A 23,026-nucleotide genomic window follows, 5' to 3' on the forward strand; every position below is an offset into this window, starting at 1 on the left:
CCCAAAATGGCATTCGCCTTTTTTACCGCTGCATCACACTGCCTGCTCATGTTATTTGTCATTGGCCCAATTTTGGGTAATGTGATACAAGGATGGGGTTTTCATGCGGCGAATTTCCTTTGGTTCACGGGCTGTCTCTGAAGCATTATGGTCCTTTCAAATAGTGCCCGTTGTTTTCCCACCCTTTTTCAGGGCACAAAAGAAGTCCACAGAAGATCTCACAGCAAAAAATGGGGGCAGGGGGGTGTTTCATGCATAGGGAGTGCAGTGGACATTTTAAACAGCACATCCCAGCAATTCAGAAGTACAAAGAAGGGGTAGAAAAGAGAAGAAAGCCGTTTCCTTCAAAAATGGCTAAACCCTGCTTTAATAAGCGGCCTCAAGAGAGTTTGTACGCACAGGTCAACTCATCCCTCTAGCAGCCAGTTACTAAAACGGTTACTAAAATGGCTCTGTCTGAAACGACAGGACAAAATCCATTAGCAGCCAGTTGCTAAAATGAAATGCAGAGGCAATTTGGAAACAGGATGCATCTCAGCCTAATTTTACTGCCCAGGATTGTTGTGAGAGAAAGTGAAACAGGATGAACTCTGGCGGCTTCTTTTCAAGAAGTGTGAGAGGAGAATGTTTTGGACACGTGTCCTTCTTGTGAAGGTGCTCTTGTATGGATGCTTGGCCTCATTTCTGGATGGAATTCAATTGGACTCCACTTTTCTCCCCAGGAGAGCCCCAAAGCTGCTTACGTCATTTCCCCTCTCCTCTGATTCACACTCACAACAACCTGGTGAGGTAGGTTAGGCGGAGAGATTGTGATGGCCCAAAGTTGCCCAGGGAGCTTCCCTTGACAGGAGTGAGGACTCTTAACCTCTCCACCAGGGGTAGTCAACCTGTGGTCCTCCAGATGTCCATGGACTACAATTCCCATGAGCCCCTGCCAGCAAACGCTGGCAGGGGCTCATGGGAATTGTAGTCCATGGACATCTGGAGGACCACAGGTTGACTACCCCTGCTCGACACCACACTGGCTCTCAGGCAGGTATTAGAGGGTCCAGTCACGGCTACTCTGTTCAGTACATTTTGCAAAAGAATCAAAGCACAGGGGCCATCCTAATAGCCTCTGGTAAACCATTTAACAGTACGGCAAACTGTGTAGAAATCCCCAAAGGGAATGTGTGTGAATGCACAGTTGCAGATTCTACCTGTTTGCACGGTGGTGCCTTCAGATGGCTTTGCTCTCACAGGAGAATGTAGCAAGAAAAGGGTAAATCTGAGCACGTATTTTCATATCTGTAACCCCTGCTATGTGGGTTAGATAGTTGCATTTATAGAAAGAATGAAAGCATAAGGGTGCGGAATTCCTAGAAGGTTAAAATGACTAAACGGAGGCTATTGAAGATTATAAAGAGCTGGGGTGGGGGGGTTGTATTCCACATTTCACCACCCAAAGGAATCTCAAAGTGGCTTACAATTGCCTACCCTTCCTCTCCCCACAACAGACACCCTGTTGGGTAGGTGAGGTTGAGAGAGCTCTGTGAGAACTGTGACTGGTCAACCGGCTTGTTGCAGGTGCTGGAGTAGGGCAGTGGTCCCCAACTTTTTTATCACGGGGGACCGGTCAACGCTTGACAATTTTACTGAGGCCCGGGGGGGTAGTCTTTTGCCGGGGGACGTTGCTGCCGGCACTTACGACAGACACACAAATCTGGCAGCCAATAATTTCCGAACAAGGGTGTATATGTGGCTCTACTGGTCATGAATGGGAGCTGAGCCGTGATACGTTGATCAAGCTCGATGGGATCCAAGGCTCTCCGGCTGATCAACCACAGCATCCCCTTCAATCGTGACATTCCCTTTGTTTTTTTCCAGATCTTTCTCGGTGCCTTGTCTTTCGTTTACTTTGCGAAAGCTCTGTCCGGGAGCTACCTGAAAAGCACCATCACCCAAATAGAAAGGAGATTTGACATTCCCTCTTCTCTGGTTGGCCTCATAGATGGGAGCTTTGAAATCGGTATGTGATGTTGCCCCCAAAAACATTGCCTTAGTGTGTTTGTTTTGGTCCTTCCCTCCTCAAATTTGGTTTCTTTTATGGACCTTCGTCTCAGTCCAGGTTCTTCTTCCTCTGTTTCTTCCAGGGAATCTTTTGATAATCATATTTGTGAGCTACTTCGGAGCCAAACTACATAGGCCAAAGATCATCGGAGCTGGTTGCCTCATCATGTCACTTGGGACTTTTATTATAGCCATGCCACAGTTCTATATGGGGCAGTAAGTACGTTGTTCTTGGTAGCTCCTCTGCCAGAAGGAAATGCGTGACTCTGTCTTCTTGGTTTAGCCACACCTCTTATAATTGTCCAGTATGATTCTGACCATCAGGACACTGGTGAGGATAATAGGTGGATAGTTTTCGGTTTCTGGCTATAAGTGCCAGGGAACAACTTTAGGGGAAGGCCTCAGACTTTCTGCCCTGTTGTTGACTTTCTAGAAGAACACGCTGGCCACTGCATGAGACAGGATGCTGGACTAGATGGACCACTGGTCTGATCCAGCAGGACTCTTTGGATGTTCTTAACCTTCACATTCAGGAGCAGCCAACGTCTGAAACCCAGAGCCAGGAGGCAACATCAGCGGAAACCTTCTTCCTCTATGCCCTATTGATGGCCCGCTAGAGGAAGGAACTGGTTTGCCACTGTGGGAGACAAGATGTATTGGTATTGATCCAGCCAGGGCTCTTCTGATGTTCTTAGGATGCTGGACTAGATGGACCACTGGTGATACCAACCATCTCCTGTGCCAGTGATGATTGGGGCTTCTCTGAGCTTCCATACCTTCCTTATTGTACCAACAAAAGTAACTTCTTAGATGACCCTAAATTGAACATTTGTGTAGTGCAGGCTTTCTCAACCAGGGTTTCGTGAAACCCTGGGGTTTCTTGATGGCTCTGGAAGGATTTCCCAAATGGATGAGAATTAAAGAATTATATATATATATTTGTTAAACATTTATTGGATGATACGAGCCTATTTGGCCATGTCAACCCACCACCCACTTTCCCAAAATGACCAATGATGGCCCTGGAGACAGTGGGAAGGAGAGGGACTCCAAGTGGTTGTGTCCACAGCTCTGCTTCCCAACCCTATGCTGCATGATTGTGCCACTTTGGGGTTTCTCAAAGCCTGAAGAATGTTTCAGGGGGTTCTCAAAGGCAAAACAGTTGAGAAAGGCCGGTGCAGTGGCATACAGAATACCAAATGTTGGGGGTCACATGGCTGTATCCCTGTGATGGACTGAAGGACTCTGCAATGACTTGAATGCATATTGTCCCCACAACTCAGTTGGACAAATTCATGTCGGTTTCCACACAGCTATAGGTATGAGATATTTTCTCCCTCCTCCAACTCAACTGTCAGCATCTCCCCGTGTCTGCAGGATCAAAATCAAATCACAGTCTCAGTCTTGGAAAGATCTCAGGGCAAAATACATGCAGGTAAGAACGCTTGGTCTTTTTCCTCTGTAATGTCTAAGAACACCAAACTGGATGGTCCTCCTTGCATTTTGTTTTCATAAGTATGTGGGAAAGGATAGCAACATGCCATAATAAGTCATGTTCTTGTTATATAACGTGATAAAGAGACCAAGATCTGAGAGCCAGTTTGGTGCAGTGGTTAGGAGTGCGGACTTCTAATCTGGCATGTCAGGTTCGATTCTGCGCTCCCCCACATGCAGCCAGCTGGGTGACCTTGGGCTTGCCACGGCACTGATAAAATTGTTCTGACCAGGCAGTGATATCAGGGCTCTCTCAGCCTCACCCACCTCACAGGGTATCTGTTGTGGGGAGAGGACTGGGAAGGCGACTGTAAGCCGCTTTGAGCCTCCTTTGGGTAGAGAAAAGTGGCATATAAGAACCAACTCTTCTTCTTCTTCTGATCAGGATCTCTGGCCCCAAGGAGATCAAACTGGCCTCAACCAAGCCCAGGGTTTTTTTCGGCCCTGAACCTGGCCTGGTGGAATGCTCCACTGAATGAGATCTGAGCCCCATGGGACTGTAATCTGTCCTACAGCCCTTGCAAGGCAGAGCTGTTCTGCCAGGCCTACAAGTGAGGTTGAAACAACATCAGGAATTATTTGTGTCCCTCCAAAAAATCCACCAAATTAGACTCTACTTAGGCTTCGTGTGACCCTCCCCTTCTCTTCTCCTGCAGGAAGGAAAGAACCGGGCAAGCTAGTGTTCATCTTTTGGGTTCTAATGTTTTTAAACTCATTCACTTATTCGAATTCTTCAATGTCTACTTTATTTGACTTGTGTAACCTGTGCTGTTGTGAGCCACCCTGTGTCTCCAGAGAGAAGGTGGCAAATAAATGTAACAGCAACAACAGTCTCTTGGCTTTGTGCATACAGGGTGTGAGAAGGAAGCCGGGACTTCCATGTGGATCTATGTTTTGCTGGGGAATCTCCTTCGTGGCATCGGAGAGACACCAATTCAGCCCCTGGGGATTGCCTACATTGATGACTATGCCACGGAACAGAGTGCGGCCTTTTACATCGGTACGATAATCTCTTTGGGGGTCTCTTTCATGTATGTCTTATTTTCATCTAATTGGGGTCTCTGTGGGTGGGCAGGTAGTTATGAGTTTCTTGCATTGTGCAGAGGATTGAACTAGATGACCATGGAGATCTCTTCCAACTCCATGATTCTATTATTCTTGGGTTACAGCAGCCATTTGCATTTCCTCCAAATTTGTTTGCCTGTGTCAAGTAGGTTGAATTCCTTTAGCTTCTCCAGTTAAAAATCTTTGGGATTGGGTGCTACGGAAAACCTTTCCTTGTTTCAGGACCCTGGAGAGCAGCTGTGAATTGCCTAGGTAGACCAGTGGTCCAGATCTTGTGAGTGAATTGCCATAAGCAACAACTAAGGTGTGCATATCACCATGGATGGCAGAACAAGCAAAGGAATGGCTGCAGGCAAAATAGAGGAGAACATGTTGCACCTTAATGATTAACACAATATTTACTCCAGCCCGAGCTTTCATAGACTAGAGTCCACTTCTTCTGTTGTAACACAGTCAATTGTCACATGAAGACGGTTTGTACAGGAAACATGAAAAAAATAAGCAGAAAGGCCCAGGAGACCATGAAGTATGACGTGAAATGTAATCACGTAAAATTGAAATCAAATTGAGAAGAACAGAGATCATTTGCTAGGTTAGTTAAACTAATTAACCAATGAAATGGGTGGAGAATCCCAACTTTTGTAAGGTAATAAACACCATCTATGAGTTAGTAATCCCAAGTCCCTGTTCAAATCTTGGGAACTGATTGTGTGGATATTCTGAATGAATTCTGGTTTAGCAATTTCATGCTGGATTCTTCCTTTGACCTTTTTATTGGAAAGAGGACTGTGATCAACAGCAAAATGTCCTGGAAGCATGAACAGGTTGTCCTTGTGAAACAGCCCTTCCTCTGTCAATATGACCTTAATGGGAAAGTTCAGAACCAGGGCATGGAGCATGAAAATGGGATGATTCTTCAACCAATCATACTGTTATCTTTTCCTTTTTTAGTAAATGTAAATTACCATTTTTCACTCTCACATGTGATTCTGTTTTTCTCTTCCTCACAGGGTGTGTGCAAACAGTTGCCATTATAGGTCCCATATTTGGCTTCCTTTTAGGATCTTTGTGTGCCAAGCTGTATGTAGACATTGGTTTTGTAGATATGGGTAAGTCTGAGCCATTTTCTATTATTCTACAAAATGTCATTTCATATCTCCAAATTCTGTGTATCATTTCTCTTGCAGACAGGCACTGTACAGTAGAAAGTATTGGAGTTAGTGATTTTTATACCTCCAGTACTTAAGGAACTGCCTAATCCCCTATGGTCGTCTTTGCCGGCCCTCCTTTGAGTTTCCTCACCTTCTGAGATTAGGTGGGTGATAACTCAGGGAGGGCCTTATCAGTTATGGCACCAAAATAGGCAGACTTGCTGTAGAAAAAGAATCTCTTTATTGAAAAAGGCAAACAAACAAAGCAAGGCTTTTCCTTGCTAAAAATAGTTAGCAAGCACACTAGCACTCCTTTATGTCTCCCAGACAACCCCTCCTCCTGAATAAATATAACAACAACAATAAATTTTTAGTAGTAGCCAACCTTTCCAGATACTCTTGGCATGTTGATTATGTGTCCAGCTCTAAAATCTCCCCAGGCCAGCATTCCTATGCAAACAGTGCACAATCACTGCCAGACATAGAATGCCACTTGTAAGTGACATCATGGGCAGTAACCCATTCTAGAAATTCCTCCATCTCTACAGTCAAGACCATAAAGACAGGTAGAATTCCTAGAGGGGTATGGAGGAAGTGCTATCTCCTCTCCCACAAATCCACCCTCCTCAGGCACTCCACATCTTGCTTCATGCAAGATTTGGGCGCTAAGTTGTATCAAGCTACAGAATAAATAGTAAAGAAAACACTTTGGCCCACAGGCTAGTTGAAAACCATTGACGTTGTTCCTGTTGTTGATGTCTTTTCCTCTCCTTCAACAGAGACTATAACGATAACTCACAAAGACACTCAATGGGTAGGAGCTTGGTGGCTTGGCTATTTAATAGCTGGCATCATCAGCATGGTAGCAGCAATCCCCTTTTGGTTCTTACCAAAGGATCTTCCACGACCGGAGACCCGAAAAGATTCTAGCACTTCCTCGGAGCAATCCAAATTCATCACGGATGATAACAGAGACCATCATATAGCCTACCAGGAGCAAGTCAAGATCCTTGAGATGGCCAAAGGTCAGTCAATATGGCTCATTAATTGACACTGAAGAAGGGCTTGGAAGCTAGGAATTTCAGGGCAGACTTCGGGACTGTCTTGGCTTGTGATTCTAACTTGTGCCAGCAGTGGGAAGAGAACAACTTTGGTGGGTCATGTTGGGATGTATCTGGGTTATAATGAGAGGTATATGTTGCAAGGAAACCTCACTCACTTTCAAAACATTGTTATGACTGTGTAGATGCCTCATGCTATCTGCAGGGAAGTTGTCCACATGAGACCATAGAACCATAGAGTTGGAAGGCACCTTCAAGATCATCTTGTTCAACCTGCTGCAGAATGCAGGAAATGCAGAACTACCTGCTCACTTGCATTGACCCCAATTTCATGCCCAGATGATGCCCACCAACACAAAAAACAGGATCCCTGGCTAGTCTGGCCTAGAGCAAATTCATTTCCTAACTCCAAAGTGGTGATTGGTATTTCTCTGGGCATGCAAGAAAGGGCTACAAGAGCCAATCTCCAACATAGTCCCTTCTGCCCACCCACTCACACTCTGCCTAAGTTCACAGAATCAGCATTTCTGTCAGATGGCTCTCTAGCCTCTGCTTAAAAACCTCCAAAGAAGGAAAATCCAAAACTTCACTCCTTGATCATCACTCCTTGATCCCCATTTTTTGAGCAAAGGAGATTCTGCTTCAAGGATCCATTCAGTTCTCTCTATTTTTCTGCTGCTTCATCTGGACATGGAATTTATTATATTTATTATATTTATATACCACCCTCCCCAAAGGCTCAGGGGTCACTGTGGATGGGCAGGTAGTTGTGAATGTCTTACATTCTGCAGGGGGTTGGACTAGATGTCCCTGGAGGTCCTTTCCAACTCTGTGATATTGTGATTCTCATAGAAACAAATGATCTCATTTAATAAAACTGACAAGGCATATAGAATACTTACACATGGCCTGAAACATGGGGTGGGAAATGCCTTCTTCCTGCCTTCCCTAAATGGTCCTCATAATGGCCAGAAAGGAATTCAGAAGGTGCTAGCCAATCTGATAATGTGGTTGCCCTTACCTGGATGGCTCAGGACAGCCCGATCTTGCCAGGTTGTGGAAGGAAAGCAAGATTGGCCCAAGACAGTACTTGGGTGTGAGCCCACCAGGGAACTCCAAGCTTGCTGCACAAAGCTAGGCAGTGGTGAACCACCTCTGTTTGTCTCTTGCCTTGAAAATCCTGCTGGGTTGCTATACGTGAACAGCAACCTGAAGGCACTTTCTATCACCCAGTATCATGGCAATGCTAGGGAGATCTTCAGGAGACCAATATCAGTTCCCCCGGGGGAAATATGGCTGTTTTGGAGGGTAGACGCCATGCAGTTATACCCTGCTGAAGTCCCTTCCTATGCCAAAACACACCCTCCCCAGGCTCCACCTCCAAAATCACCAAGGATTTCCCAACCCAGAGCTGGCTACCCAGCTGGTTCTTTCACCCGCATCCGGACTTGTGGTGTCAAGGGAAGTCAGGCTGCCGACCACTTTGGTTCGTGTAATGAGCCGCTGTTTTGCTTTGCAGATTTTTTGCCTTCGCTTAAGAGCCTCTTTGGAAACCCAGTTTACTTTTTATATCTCTGCTCCAGCGTCGTCCAGTTCAATTCCTTAATCGGCATGGTGACCTACAAGCCAAAATATATTGAGCAGCAGTTTGGTCAGTCATCGACAAAGACCAATTTTGTCATAGGTATGTCTTGGGTCCTTCACTGTAGGTAACTCCTAGGGGCCCTTGTATGTTGAGCTTGCGGAATGGGCTATAGGATGGAAGCCAGCTATTGCAGAAGGCAGCATTGTAGTGAAAGCTGTTCCGAGTCAGGGAAAAGGAATGTCGCAGATCTGTTACAAGATCTAGTTTCAGATCAATTGAAATTCAGCAGGATCGATAGCAGAAAAAAATATAAGTGCAGACAGAACCCTGGAGAGCTGAGTTTGATTTCTCAGTTCTCCACATGCAGCAGGATGGGTCACCCTGGGCTAGTCACAATTCTCTTAGAGCTGTTCTCTCAGAGCAATTATCTCAGAGGTTTCTCAGACACACCTACCTCACAGGGTGACTGTTGTAGAGAGAGGTAAGGAAAGATGTTTCTCAGCAGCTTTGGGACACTTTCAGATGCTGAAAACCATTTTAAAAAACCCAGCTCTTCTTCTTCTTTCCAGTCAACTGTTTTCCGTTTCAGATTAAGTTCCCTGCATCTCCTAAAACTGTTAACATTCCTTGAAGATAGCAGTCGGCATTTCCTGGCATGCAACTGATTAAATAGCCATGTAATCTGTGAGCATTAAGGAGCCACGGCACTCTGACCTATTCCTATCCACCCTGCACAGTGCCCTCCATTGTACTATGAGCTTTTCTCAGCACTAAGCCCTTAGCTATGTGTGAAACGATTTGAGACTTTGCAAAGTGTAAGAAGTATAATTTCTGAAGAACAGGCAAAAGGTTTAGTCCTGTTACTACAGTTCAGTGATACAGGTCATCAAAATAAGTCTATAATATCTTGCATTTGGGAAGCAGATAAGTAGAGAGATGTGATGGGTTGTCGTTTAGAATTTCAAATTGTAACAACTGAGGAAAAAATAGGAAAAAGCTTGTTCTGTTACACAGATTAGGATTCTTTCAGAGGTTGAGACATGTAAAAAGGGGTTTTTGATAGGTCTAGGAAAGTTGGTGTGTTCCACCCACTATGTTGATCTCACTGTTTTGGACTTCAGGTCTCATCAATATTCCTGCTGTGGCCCTTGGGATATTCTCGGGGGGATTGATCATGAAGAAATGCAGGCTGAATGTTTTGGGGGCGGCGAGGCTCTCCTTGGCCTCCTCCTCCTTTGGCTACCTGATGCTCCTTTTGCTGTTCGCCATGGGTTGCAAGAATGCTGATGTGGCAGGCCTGACTATCTCATACCAAGGGTATGTTAACTTCTGTCTTATTTCATTTTTCAGCAGTGTTCTTTATGGTCACTTTGCAGCAGTGTGAGTGAGCAAGAGAGATGTGACTATGCATTGCTGGGTGTTCCATTTGGTCAAAAGGATACAGGAGGAGGAAAGCCCCAAATCCAAGGAGGAATAAGACAATATTTGTTGTGTTATTTATGTCAGCCTTATGCCTTGCTCTGAATGTTACAGACAGGGCTCTTCTGAACTCAGATTTTCATCAGTTGTGTGCCCCTGTTCTCTGCTCTTTCCCCTTTTCTGCACATGCTTTGCTCCCCCTAATGGTCAATTCAATATTACAGCACTGTATGTCCAGCATAACATACCAGCAGATATAAGAAGAAATGGCTTTTTGTATTCCATTTTTTACTACCCGAAGGGATGTCAAAGTGACTTGCAACCACTCATGCGTCCTCTCCCCACAACAGAGACACCCTGTGAGCTGAGGCTAAGAGAGCTCTCTGACGGGCCCAGGGTCACCCAATTGGCTGCATGTGGAAAAGGAGTGGGGAATCAAACCCAATTCTTTCAATTAGAGACTGTCACTCTTAACCACTACACCAACATGGCTCTCAAAGCACAGGGAAATATGCAGAACATACAGAGATATAATATTGAAATTATCACTAGAAGGAGAGAACTACATGCATAAAAATCCCAAAGCAAACGAGAAACAAATGATGAAAACGAGAGTGTGGAAGAGCCCATCATTCTGTAAATATATAGTTCCTAGTTAAGTTAGGGGGCAGTTCCACTTCATCCCTGTCTATACTACATTTCATAGAATCATACTTATTTATACTTATCCTGGATGCTTGAGGCTGATCCTGTATTGAGGAGGGGGTTGGACTAAGTGTCCTGTATGGCCCCTTCCAACCACAGTTCCCCCCCCAAAAAAAGGTCATGTCAAACCAGGTTTGGGAATGAACACAGCAAAGCAAGAGAAAGTGGGCAATTAGGGGGAAATGTTGGATGAATGCTCCAGTTTTAATACCAGACTGGAGCAACAGGTCTGTGTTGAAGCAGCCAGAGACATGAACATTTGTGACATCCTTGCTCTGAAGTCAACAAGAACCTAATGAATATCCCAAGATCTGTTTGTCTTCTCCCCAGACACCAGCATCTCTCCCGGTATGAACCGACCCTGTTTTCGGAGTGTAATTCAGGCTGCATTTGTTCCAAAACTGAATGGGATCCCATATGTGGGGAAAACGGAGTCACCTATATCTCAGCTTGTCTTGCTGGCTGTAAAATGTCCAACGGAAGCGGGAAAAACATGGTAGGTGGATTTATTTCTGCGTTCCATAGGCTGCAGTTAGTGTAGAAACTTATGTCTAGCTAATGTGTAGATGGAGAATTATACAATCATAGAGTTGGGATGTACCTCCAGGGTCATCTAGTCTAACCCTCTGCAGAATGCAGAAAATTCACAACTACCTGTCTACCAACAGTGGCCCCAATTCCATGCCCAGATGATGCCCCCAAATTGCAAGTCACGATATTATTCTTTTTTCTTCCCCTTTCCTTTCCTTTCCTTTCCTTTCCTTTCCTTTTTTTAATTTATGAGGGAAGGGGGAGTATTTCCTGATATACATATATATTTTAATGGTGACCCCTTATGTGGAAAGATTCAGCAACTCCTTATTTCCTGGAATAATGTTAGGTGTCTGTATCAATATATCATCAAAACATTTTTAATGTGTTGAATGTAAAAAACACAACATTGTTAGCATACAGGAAAAGTCTCTAAATGAAGAATTTCTCACAGTAATCTTGGGGAAATGCCCTGGTTTAATAATCCAAATAACTTTGGGGATTATTTTAATTTATTATTATTTACAGTATATATTTATGTACATTTTTATCCTGTCGTTCTTGTAAGGAGCTTGGGATGGTATACATAATTCCCATTTCCTCCATTTTATCTTCACATTAACAGTGTCAGGAAGGTAAGTCTGAGAGCATGGGACAGGTAACCAAGAGTGGAGATTGAAACTTGGGTGCCCCAGATCTTAGACAGGCTCTTTAACCACCACTTGTGTGTACCTTGTTGCAGGTACACCTGTTCTTACACTTCATTTGCTCCATTTCAGATATTCTATAACTGCAGCTGTGTAGAAATTACAGAGTTTTCATCCAGAGCTTCCTCAGCTGTGATGGGACCCTGTCAAAAAGGAAATGAATGCCCCAAAATGTTTCTTTACTTCCTGATAATATCTGTTATCACCTCATACACACTCTCCATCGGAGGCACCCCTGGGTATATATTGCTTCTAAGGTGAGAAGACTTTATTCCCATTTCCTAGTGAATGCTGATCACTCTTTTAAAAGATTGGAAACAGAGAGGTTTGCCAAGCCCTTCATTGGGGTGGGGGATCCCCACCCCTTTCTCCCATTGCTCACCACCATGGAGAGTGCTGGCGGGAGAAAATATTTTTAAAAGATGCTAGCTGCAGCTCCACATTACTTCCACTTTAAAATAGATATGACATAGGGTAGCTCTAGGAATTGCCAGAAACTTTATGGTTTACCATAGAGTTTTTAGTGATTCCTAGAGGAAATTATGTCACTTCTGGTTTTGTTTTTGTTTTTTTTACAGGCAGTGATATGATGCTGCAGCCTGAATCATGATCCAACCCCTGAATCCCTACCCACAACTCTCCCACTGATATCTAAGCACTGCCTGGCAACCCTCAAAACAGGTTCATGAAGTGCTCCAGCTGACAAGAAACAGTTGTTTCTAGATTTAGAAGTTCTTATGCAGACTTACTGTAATCTCAGCCCACTAAAATTGATGGGCTTAGATGGCAGTAACTCTGTATTGGATTGTGGGAGTGAACAAAAATTAATCAAATTCTGTTGATAGATTTTTTTTTTTGGTCCATATCTGCAGGGCTGGAAAATATCTAGATCTATTTTTTAGTCTCTGCGTCCTGAAAGGCCTACTCATGTGCTGAACCATTCCAGTTTTGCATTAAGACTCTGAAATGAAGCAATGAGATTAAAGAGACTAAAATACCACTCGACGGCAGCCAGTTCTGCAAATATTTCTGGGAATTAGTTTACTCGGGTAAATGTCCATCACACCCAAGTGCAATGACTTTCAGGTGCCATGCACTTAGAATCCTATAGGTGGCAGTATTGTACCAATATCGTCACTGGCCTGCTTATGGAGGCCATCATGGAAGGATTCTGCTCCACTGAATATGTGAAAATTCTTTTTTCTTAAGATGAACTTCATAAAGCATTTAGATTGCAGGAGGAGCTGCTCACACTAGAATGACATGGAAACAAGGTAGCCCAATTCAGTCAGAACTTGGAAGCTAAGCAGGGTGGACCCTCTCTAGGATTTGGATGGGGACCCTCCAAAGATCTGGATGGTAGCTCCTCCAAGGGACACTAAGGGCAGGCAATAGCAAACCATCTTGAAACGTCCCTTGCCTGGTCGTGAGACAGTCCTCAAATCTCCCGGCTACACTACACATGCTACACAATAAATGAAATAAACACACAAAGCTGAGTTGTATTGAATCTGTCGAGGTCACAATTGTCAACTCAGACTTGCAGTAGCTCTCTGGGGTCTCAGTCTTAGGTTCTTCACATCACCTACGACTTGGTGCTTTTGAACTTGGAGATGCTGGGATTGAACCAGGGACCTTCTGTATGCAAACCTGAAGTTCTGCTGCTGAGGCACAGGCTTCCCTTATCCTTGTGCCACTCCAGCATAGACCAATGGGAGAGCTGGAAACCATCAGACCCACAACTCATAGCTAATCTCTTGCAATGTGAGTCAAGGGAGAATAAACGGGACTTGTGCTTGATATATTTCAGATGCATCAACCCTCAGCTCAAATCGTTTGCACTGGGCATCTACACGTTAGCCATAAGAGTTCTTGGTGAGTAGGAGTCTGCGTTTCCTCCAGTTCTGAGTTGCATTAGGATATTTAGCTTGTGTCTGTAATTGGTTGAGATTCAGAAATGTGGTGATGGGCAGCGTGATTCATCCGCCTTCCTTGCTAGTGCACATCTAAAAGGAAATTCTTTATAGGACAAAATGGAAGCCTTGAACTCTCTCCCCCTCCCCACTAGCAAGGTGGCATAGCCAGCCATGAGTAGTTGATCCCTGTTTACAGAGAACACAACTGCACATCTTGGCATAGTGGCTAACAGTGGCAGCTTCTAATCTGGCGAGCTGGGTTCGATTCTGTGCTCCCCCCCATGCAGCCAGATGGGTGACCTTGGGCTTGCCACAGCACTGAGAAAGCTGTTCTGAGGGAGCAGTGATATCAGCACTCTCTCAGCCTCACCCACCCCACAGGGTGTCTGTTGTGGGGAGAGGAAAGGGAAGGCGACTGTAAGCCACTTTGAGACTCCTTCGGGTAGAGAAAAGCGGCCTATAAGAACCAACTCTTCTTCATCAGTAATATCTGGGCTCTCTCAGCCTCACCTCCCTCACAAGGTGTCTGTTGTGGGAAGAGGAAGGGAAGGCAATTGTAAACCAGACTCCAACTCTTCTTCCACTATTGCTACTACTACAACTACGTGCACGCATCTGCTTGAAGGAGCCAAAACTCAACTACTTGCTCTCAGGTTGCCACTGGCTGGTAAAGGTAAAGGTATCCCCTGTGCAAGCACCGAGTCATGTCTGACCCTTGGGGTGACGCCCTCCAGCATTTTCATGGCAGACTCAATATGGGGTGGTTTGCCAGTGCCTTCCCCAGTCATTATCATTTACCCCCCAGCAGCAAGCTGGGTACTCATTTTACCGACCTCGGAAGGATGGAAGGCTGAGTCAACCTTGAGCCGGCTGCTGTGATTGAACTCCCAGCCTCATGGGCAAAGCTTTCAGATGGCTGCCTTACCACTCTGCGCTACAAGAGGCTCTACCATCCAAGAGGCTTAGCCACTGGCTGAGAATTTCTAAAAGAAAACTGATAAAAGGGTATTCGGAGACATTCCTCTTAAAGAGGAATTAAGTGAATTTCTCTTGGCTATGTTGCAGCTAGAAGCAGGATCTTGACAACGGACATTTCCGAGATATTTACACTTTCTTCTTCCTTGTCTGCAGCAGGCATCCCGGCCCCGGTCTACTTTGGAGTTTCCATTGACACAACTTGTCTCAAGTGGGGAAGCAAACGGTGTGGCGGCCAAGGGGCTTGCCGGCTGTATGATTCGAACGCGTTCAGGTGACTTGTTTCGTGGGCTTTCTTTGTGTGTGAAAAGTTCGTCTCTTTGGAAGCTTGGATGGAACCATCAAATGTGTAGATTTCCTGGGCTTCGAAGATCTTTTAAGGACTTGAAATTGCATCTAGTGTTCCTGGAGATTTAGGTCCAGCGTCCGGGCGGGTGAGGTTTGGGGAAGGGGAGGAGGTCTCAGTGGGATACAGTGCAATATAGTCGAATCTCCAAACCAGCTGTCTTCTTCAAGGTAAGTTCTCAGCAGACTGTAGTCAGTCAGTAGTGAGTTTGTAATCTTATCCATGCACACAGGAGAGGCCTGATGATGAGGCAAAGAGAATCCATTATCTCTTCTGCATAAGCCTCTCAAGCAACCTTTCTCAACTTTTTTACCATTGAGAAACCCCTGAAATATTCTTCAGGCCTTGAGAAACCTCAAAAATTGCATGATTGTGCAGAATATGGTTGGGAAGCAGAGCTGTGGACACGCCCCCCTGGGGCCCCTCCCCTTCCTGCTCCCTCAAGGCCCATCATTGGCCACTTTGGGAGGCTGGAATGTGTCAACATGACCGTATATGGTCATATAACTCAATAAATATTTATCGGGTTTTTATTCTATGACATCCATCATATTAAGTCAGATTTTTCTCAACTTTTTTACCATTGAGAAACCCCTGAAATATTCTTCAAGCCTTGAGAAACCCCAGAAATTGCATGATTGTGCAGAATATGGTTGGGAAGCAGAGCTGTGGACACGCCCCCCTGGGGCCCCTCCCCTTCCTGCTCCATCAAGGCCCATCATTGGCCACTTTGGGAGGCTGGAATGTGTCGACATTACCATATATGGTCATATAACTCGATAAATACTTATCGGGTTTTTATTCTATGACATTCATCATATTAAGTCAGTTTTTTCTCAACTTTTTTACCATTGAGAAACCCCTGAAATATTCTTCAAGCCTTGAGAAACCCCAGAAATTGCATGATTGTGCAGAATATGTTTGGGAAGCAGAGAGCCCCTCTCCTTCCCACTTCCTCAAGGCCTATCATTGGCCACTTTGTGAGGTTAAAATGTGTCGACGTGGTCATATCACTCGCTAAATATTGATCACGGTTTTTAAATGGATGAAAAATTAATGAACTCCCTCGCATTTGGGAAACCCTTCCAGGGCCATCAAGAAACTCCAGGCTTTCCAGAAACTTTCCAGGGTTCGGAAAGTTTGCTCTCAAGTGATATAAAAAATTTAAACTCCCTTCTCGCCTCACAGGTACATCTATCTGGGTTTGACCATTGTGCTGGGCACCATGTCCACCTTCCTGAGTGTTGCGGTCCTGATTGTTCTGAAGAAAAGGTATCTTCCACACAACGGAAGCATTGTCACCAGTGGCCAGAGGGGGATGACCTCTGCCATGAACCGGATAGACAACTTTGTCAACAGTGACCACTTGATTCAGACAACCTACTGGCCAGAGAAAGAGACACGGCTTTAGGAAATCTCAAGATCCCTTTGGTCGAGTCTGGGACATTCTGATCTAAACCCTTTGAGAAGTTGATGCGTCTGAGGCATGAGGGTGGAAGGTCTAATTCTTAGACGGTTCTTCTTGCATGTAATTCTGTACAGTGACTTTCTAGAACCTGTTGAGCCCTGATAAGAAGGCCATCTTGCATTTGCTTTTATTAAAAAAAGAGGGAGACTGTATATTTGAGTTGGCAAGCAAACAAATGGAATTTTTGACATGCAGCAGAACCATCATGGTCACTCCTTGGATGAAACGTCCATCTGGAATAGAGCGTGTGACAGGTCTGGAAACCACTGAGTTAACACCGATGAACTGTATTCTGCCCTCACATTTATAGTATTTTGTCGTTGTGTGTCTAAGGGCTTTTTTGTATTCTCATTTTCCTCACTTGTAAGTTCCTGTTTCTACAGGAAGCGGGGGGGAGGGGGGGTCTGTTCTGTATGTGGTATGCTGCCCCTAGTGGCCAGTATGATATAACACCCGTTTATGTCCATCGTGTCACTTGTGGCCCTTCCTTGCATATCCAGAAAATTGCAAATTTCTGCTGTGGGATGGTGGGTGAATTTCCTCCAGGCCAGGCTGGATTCTGGAGATTTTTGGTGAGGGGATCGTTTGGGCATGAAATTGGGGTCACTGTGGGTGGGCTCCTGCATTGTGCACAGTTGTGAGTTCCTGCATTGTGCAGAGGTTTGGACGAGATGACTCCCTCCCAGCTCTATGATTCTATGACTCTATATCTCCCTGCAGATTTAGACTGCAGGTTCCTTATCCTGGAGAGAAACCAGTATGATATCAAATCAACCAGAAAAGGAGTCAATAGCAGAACATAACCCCCTCCCCCCAAAAACGAAACAAAAATTTACAGGTGAGGAAAATAAGATAGCTGAAAAGCCCTGATAAGATTTATTCCAGTTTATGCCGGAATAAATTTTGTTAGTATCTAAGGTGCCACTGAACTCCCATTTTATATTGCTGCTACTGTCTAACACGCTCTATAAAAGAGAAAGGATCCATAGAGCCCCATGGCTCTATAAAGGATAAAATATCAACCTGTTTCAGTCAGATTAGAATAGCATTAAACGTAATAGCAGATATCTCTGAGCTTTTTTGCATGTGGAGGAATTTCAGCTGTGACAGACTAGTTAACTGTCCGTTCAGTGTATATGTGTGTGTTTGTGTGTGTGTGTGTGTGTTGGCTTTGTGTTCTGAATAGATCCAGTCTAGCAGCCCTGGTTTGCCAGGGTTCTATGTTCTAAAATGTCTCCCAGCTGGGGAGCAAAAGGTCAGGCAAAAGGTCGGATTATCTCCTCTTTGCTTCTGGATGAACCCTTTCCCTGAGTGGGAACTTGGGCAATGAGCTCATTCTGAGAACTGCCACTTGTGTGTGTTTCCGAATAACATGGAGTTAAACTCTGCACACAACACCTCCATTCTGTAGTGGTGCAAGCTAAGCAAATTGGCCTGTGTTGGAGTATTTTGTGTAACTGTAAAAGGTAGCTAGGGGGAGTGCAAAGTTGTGATGGGAACTCAAGTCTGCCACAGCCGATGGATATTCTGATTACTTTCTCTTCTGGCTGTGGAGATTTCATAAGTGTTGGAGCTGTATGTTGATGGATGTTGTGCTTTTGTACTCACATCATTGCTCTGGCCTGGGAGGATCTGGCTAGCCCAATCTGGTCAGATTTCAGAAGCTAAGCAGGGTCAGCCCTGGTTAGGACTTGCATGAGAGAGGAGGTTACCGTTGTCAGGTTGGGTTAGGGATGCTAGTCCCCAGGTGGGATCTAGGAATCCCCTAGAAATAAGCTCATTCCAGAATAAAGAGATCAGTTCCCCTGGAAAAAAATGACTGCTTTGGAAGGTGGATACCATAGCATTATATTCCCTACACCAAATCCTGCCCACTTCCAGCTCCACCCCCAAAATCTCCAGGTAGTTCCCAACCCAAGTTAACAGTTCTGGGTGTGGAGACTGAGAAGGGTAGGTGGGACCTGGACCTCAGCAGGGTATAATGCTATAGAGTCCACCCACCAATGCAGCCATTTTCACCAGGGCAAATTATCTCTATGGTCTGGAGAACATCTGGAATTCCAGGAGATCTCTAGACCTCACCAAGAAGTTGGCACCCCTAGGAGTCCACCAAGGAAGATCAGGATCTTCATGCAGAAGCAAACAACGAGGTGCTACCTCTGAACACCTCTTGCCTTGAAGATCCTTAAGGCAGGGGTAGTCAACCTCTGGTCCTCCAGATGCTAATGGACTACAATTCCCATGAGCCCCTGCCAGCAAATGCTGGCAGGGGCTCATAGGAATTGTAGTCCATGAACATCTGGAGGACCACAGGTTGACTACTCCTGTCTTAAGGGGTTGCTGTATGTCGGCTGTTACTTGAAGGGGTTTCCCACCACTAATCACATGATTTCCTACATGATTCCACAAAACCTTAAGCAAGAGAAATGCTCTTTGAAAAAAACTGGGATCCATAATGCTGGAATCCACCCTCCCAGCCAATGTCCCTAGCTGCCAGGAGTGACTACAAAATACATACTAAACCCCATCCTTGTTATTCCATAGTGGGGTGGTGGGTATGAGAAATGTGGTACGTCTTGGAATAAGAAATAGGTGATTCTGGAAAGTCCTTTTGGAAACAGATTAAAATCTCTTCCAAGAGCATTGCCTATTGCGTTCTCTTTTCTGTCCAGATATACTTTGTTGGCTTCATATGAATATAAAAGAAGAATCCATTCCCATTCATCTTTCCTCATAGGGTGCAGGGGGAGTAAATGTCATCTCTCTCCTCATAAAAACAAGCATATTCACTCTGGAAAAGATGATGATTATGCGGGAAAGACACGTTAGAATCAAGTCAGAATTAGGCATGGGATATATATATATACCGTTTTGGATTCAACTGAATCTGAATAGTTTTCGTGGTTCATCATCAGCTGATCGACATGTTGGCCGCTTCCTTTCAACTGTGGCCAGTGTGCCGATCAGCTGTTGAGGAAGGGAGTAGTGGAGGCATCTACATGCAGCGGACAGATCACCTGTCATCATCAGCTGATCGGCTCACACTCTTCCCCCCACCTTCTCAGGCACTGCCAGGGGGGTGCAATCGTATGGCCAAATTGGTGCTGAATTGCAATTCGGTCCCCCTTTCAGACCATCCGAATGTAGGGAATGGGTGGTTCAGCTTGGATGAGTAAAAAAATACCCAGATCAGCATTGATTTGGGTGCTTTTTGGCTTATCCATGCCAAGCTGCCCATGCCTAGTCAGAATTACTAACTCCTTGGAGTCTGAGCCCTAGGAGGGCTGAGGGACTTGGGAATGTTGAGTCTGGTGAAGGCTGAAGGGGAGCATGATTGCTCTCTTCAAAGTGGAGTTTATGGTATGGTATTGTACCTGGCCAACATCCCTTCCCTCATCAAACTTGGCCCTCCACCCGGAAATCACAAGGAGTCCCTAGTGTAGAGTTGGCAAAGTCTCCCAACTGTGTCACAGAATCCTGTAACCCAAGCCTATTCACTTTAGAAGAGTACCAGAAAAGTTAGACAGAAAATATATGTTCTCTACTTCTCCAATAGTTGACAAGTGTCCTGATCTGGATTGCCCAGGCTAGCCTGATCTCATCAGATCTCGGAAGCTAAGCAGGGTCAGCCATCCCTCCAGAGCAAGAGAGAACAACTCTGCTCCATCCTCTACATGGCAGCCTTTTAAATACTTGAAGATGGTTATCAGATCCCCTCTCAGACGTCTCCTCTCCAGGCTAAACAGACCAAGCTCCCCCAACCTTTCTTCATACGTGTTGGTCTCCAAACCCCTCACCATCTTTGTTGCCCTCCTCTGGACACATTCTAGTTTGTCCTGAAGTTCTTTCCCTCCCAGAACCCCACCCTCCTTGCCTCCCCCCAAAAAAATCTCCAGGTATTTCCCTACCTAGATCTGGAAGCCCATTCACACCTGTTCTAACCCCCTACAGAAAGGCCCAATTACCCGCTGCTGGAACAAGCTCATTGGACAAGCTTTGGCCCTGAGCCCAAGAGCTGTTGACCAGGTTGGGTCAATCTCCTCACTGCTCTTCCATGCAGAGATAAACCCAAGGTGAGCAAACTCCCACTGTCAAGGTCGTGGGCTCCTCTTATGCGGCCTCTATGCACCTCTGCTGGGGGAAACACAGAAGGGTTTTAAAAATCCACTGAACAAGCCAATATGATTCGATCACAAAAACAAACTCAATCAGAATGATCACTGTTAAAACCAACAATCAAAACAAACAAGTCAAAGGGCATAAAAAACAGCACAAAACGCCATTCAGCAGACTACAATCATACTTTTGGGAATTTTGACTCAGGGTGGTGGGCACAACCACACAGGAGACGGAGACACACGCAGGAGACGGACACACACACACAAACACACACACCCAAGTGCAGAGGAGGAAAGGGGTCACTTTACAAAACAGACTGAAGAAGAAAAAGAAGACATTGAACACAACGACAAAGAGGATGAAGACTAGCTGGTTTTTTTATAGCACACTTTTTAATACTTGAAAGGGGCTTGCAATTTCATACCCGGCCCTGGATCCCACCCACTCCAGGCTCCACCCCCAAAGTCTCCAGGTATTTCCAACCCAGAGCTGGCCACCTTCCTTCCTACATTCCTAAAGGAAGAAAGAGTTCTAAATCCAGCTAATCCTCGAAGCACTCCGGTTTGGTCACAGGCCAGTCTCAAGCCTTGGACCCTAACCTCATCCAGGCGTTATCTATCGTCACCCTCATTCTGGGTGAGCGGATTTTAACTCGCATCTCCTTTCCATTCAAAACCGCCAGGTTTTGTGCCAGTTTCCTGGCCAAAATGCATGTGTGTGTTTGTGTGTTGGAGGTGGGTGCCAGTTCTGGCCGCCATCCCAGCTTCTGCTTGGAAACGTGGAAATAATCCTAATGCGAGGGAACAGTTCCAGGTTCGCAAGTTGTGAAAGAGACCAGTTGCACATTGGGCTTTGCGGGCCAGGCCGAGGGGTTATCGGAAGGAAGCGAAAGGTAAATCTATTTTGAGGTCTCCTTTCGACTGCGGGGCAAAGGCTAATTGTTGCAGGAGATGTGGGGCTTGTTGGGGGGAGAAAAGAAAAGGGCCGCACCAGTCCCAGAGAGAATACAGAAACAAGGCCAAGGCCTGGTACGCAAAATCAGATGAAAATATGTTTTATGATTTGGCTTAAATTCCCAGAATCCCCTATGCATTTTGCCAACCGGCTTCATCGGGGGAATCCGTGAAGTCTCACAGGGTTTCTCCAAAAAGAGTACGAGATTAGCGCTGGCACGAGGCATAGTGAATTCTGGGGATTTTAACTGAGTCATAAAATATGTTTTTACTTTATTTTGTTCCCTCAGACGTATAGGGGGACCCTGGCCTCCCTTGCCCTGGCTGGCAACTTAGAATAATGAGTTTTCTTTACATCCTGCCAAATGCATGAAATATTACAGAAGGCTGGACCAATGCTGAGGATTTGGGAGTTGGGATTCTAGCAGAGGGGTAGAGCGGCCAGCTCTGGGTTGGGAAAGACCTGGAGCCCTTAGGGGTGAGGCCAGGAGTGGGTGGGATTTGGGGTGGGCAAGGACTGCAGTAGAGTGTAATGAAGAGGAAAAGGACAGTTGGTTTTTATACCCTGCTTTCTACCACCCAAGTGGCTTACGATCCCCTTCCCTTCCTCTCCCCACAACAGACACCCTCTGAGGTAGGTGAGGCTGAGAGAGCTCTGAGAGAAACTGCTCTGCAAGAACAGCTCTGAGAGAACTGTGACTGGCCCAAGGTCAGCCATCTTGCCACATGTAGAGGAGCAGGTCAGTTTAGAGGCCGCTGCTCTTAACCACTAAACCAAGCTGGCTCCCTCCTTCCCTCCCTCCAAAAGCAGCCATTTCCCTCCGATAACTCATCTCTGTCACCTGAAGATAAGCTGTAAAACCAGGGGGTTGTCTCCCCCCACCACCACAGACCTCCTCGAACCTGCTTGTTAATGTTGGTGGTGATGTCACTTCCGGTGACATGTCACTTGTGGGGGGAGGTGTGGCCAGCTGACCACTTCCGGGGTTCATTGAAGCCTGAAAAATTATTTCAGGGGCCCCTCGATGGTCAAAAGCTTGAAAATGGCTGGTCTAACCTAATACACAAGGTTGTAAAATGGAGGAGGAGTCAGATATTCCATCTTCAATTTCTTAGAAGAACAGTGGGATATTAGTAGTAGTAGTAGTAGTAGTAGTAGTAGTAGTAGTAGTAGTAGTAGTAGTAGTAGTCTCTCAATCCTACCCCCAAAGCATGTATATGATGCCCTCAGTGGACTGACCAAAAATCATGTTTAGGTTGCCAGAAATAAAGATGGCTTTGTATTGTGAAGAGTTTTGAGTTTGTTTATTGCATTGTACAGCTATTTTAACACATTGCCTTTAGGAAAATCTTTGGTTTGAGTGTCCCTTTTCCCTTGTTGTATTGGTTACTGAAGAGCCTCTTGTGGTGCAGAGTGGTAAGGCAGCTGTCTGAAAGCTTTGCCCATGAGGCTGGGAGTTCACTCCCAGCAGCCGGCTCAAG

The 23,026-nt window shown here is 45.4% G+C and overlaps 1 protein-coding gene across 2 annotated transcripts in view; it reads left to right on the forward strand.

Moving 5' to 3' along the window:
* The window catches only part of SLCO1C1 (solute carrier organic anion transporter family member 1C1), a 38,615-nt gene extending 21,755 nt beyond the window's left edge, over positions 1-16,860 (forward strand). Inside the window, exons 4-16 of one of the 2 annotated variants that reach the window (XM_077340142.1) lie at positions 1,867-2,008; positions 2,133-2,265; positions 3,363-3,484; positions 4,397-4,543; positions 5,619-5,717; positions 6,539-6,784; positions 8,340-8,504; positions 9,527-9,722; positions 10,860-11,025; positions 11,840-12,024; positions 13,578-13,642; positions 14,815-14,932; positions 16,193-16,860. In XM_077340142.1, coding sequence (XP_077196257.1) covers positions 1,867-2,008; positions 2,133-2,265; positions 3,363-3,484; positions 4,397-4,543; positions 5,619-5,717; positions 6,539-6,784; positions 8,340-8,504; positions 9,527-9,722; positions 10,860-11,025; positions 11,840-12,024; positions 13,578-13,642; positions 14,815-14,932; positions 16,193-16,415 — 2,007 coding nt within the window. In that variant the 3' untranslated portion in view covers positions 16,416-16,860. The remainder of the gene's footprint in view (positions 1-1,866; positions 2,009-2,132; positions 2,266-3,362; positions 3,485-4,396; positions 4,544-5,618; positions 5,718-6,538; positions 6,785-8,339; positions 8,505-9,526; positions 9,723-10,859; positions 11,026-11,839; positions 12,025-13,577; positions 13,643-14,814; positions 14,933-16,192) is intronic. The other variant, XM_077340143.1, reaches the window with a different exon arrangement.
* The last annotated feature ends 6,166 nt before the right edge of the window (positions 16,861-23,026 follow it).

This window comes from Paroedura picta, chromosome 5, assembly GCF_049243985.1.
Source record: "Paroedura picta isolate Pp20150507F chromosome 5, Ppicta_v3.0, whole genome shotgun sequence".
Classification (NCBI taxonomy): Eukaryota; Metazoa; Chordata; class Lepidosauria; order Squamata; family Gekkonidae; genus Paroedura; species Paroedura picta.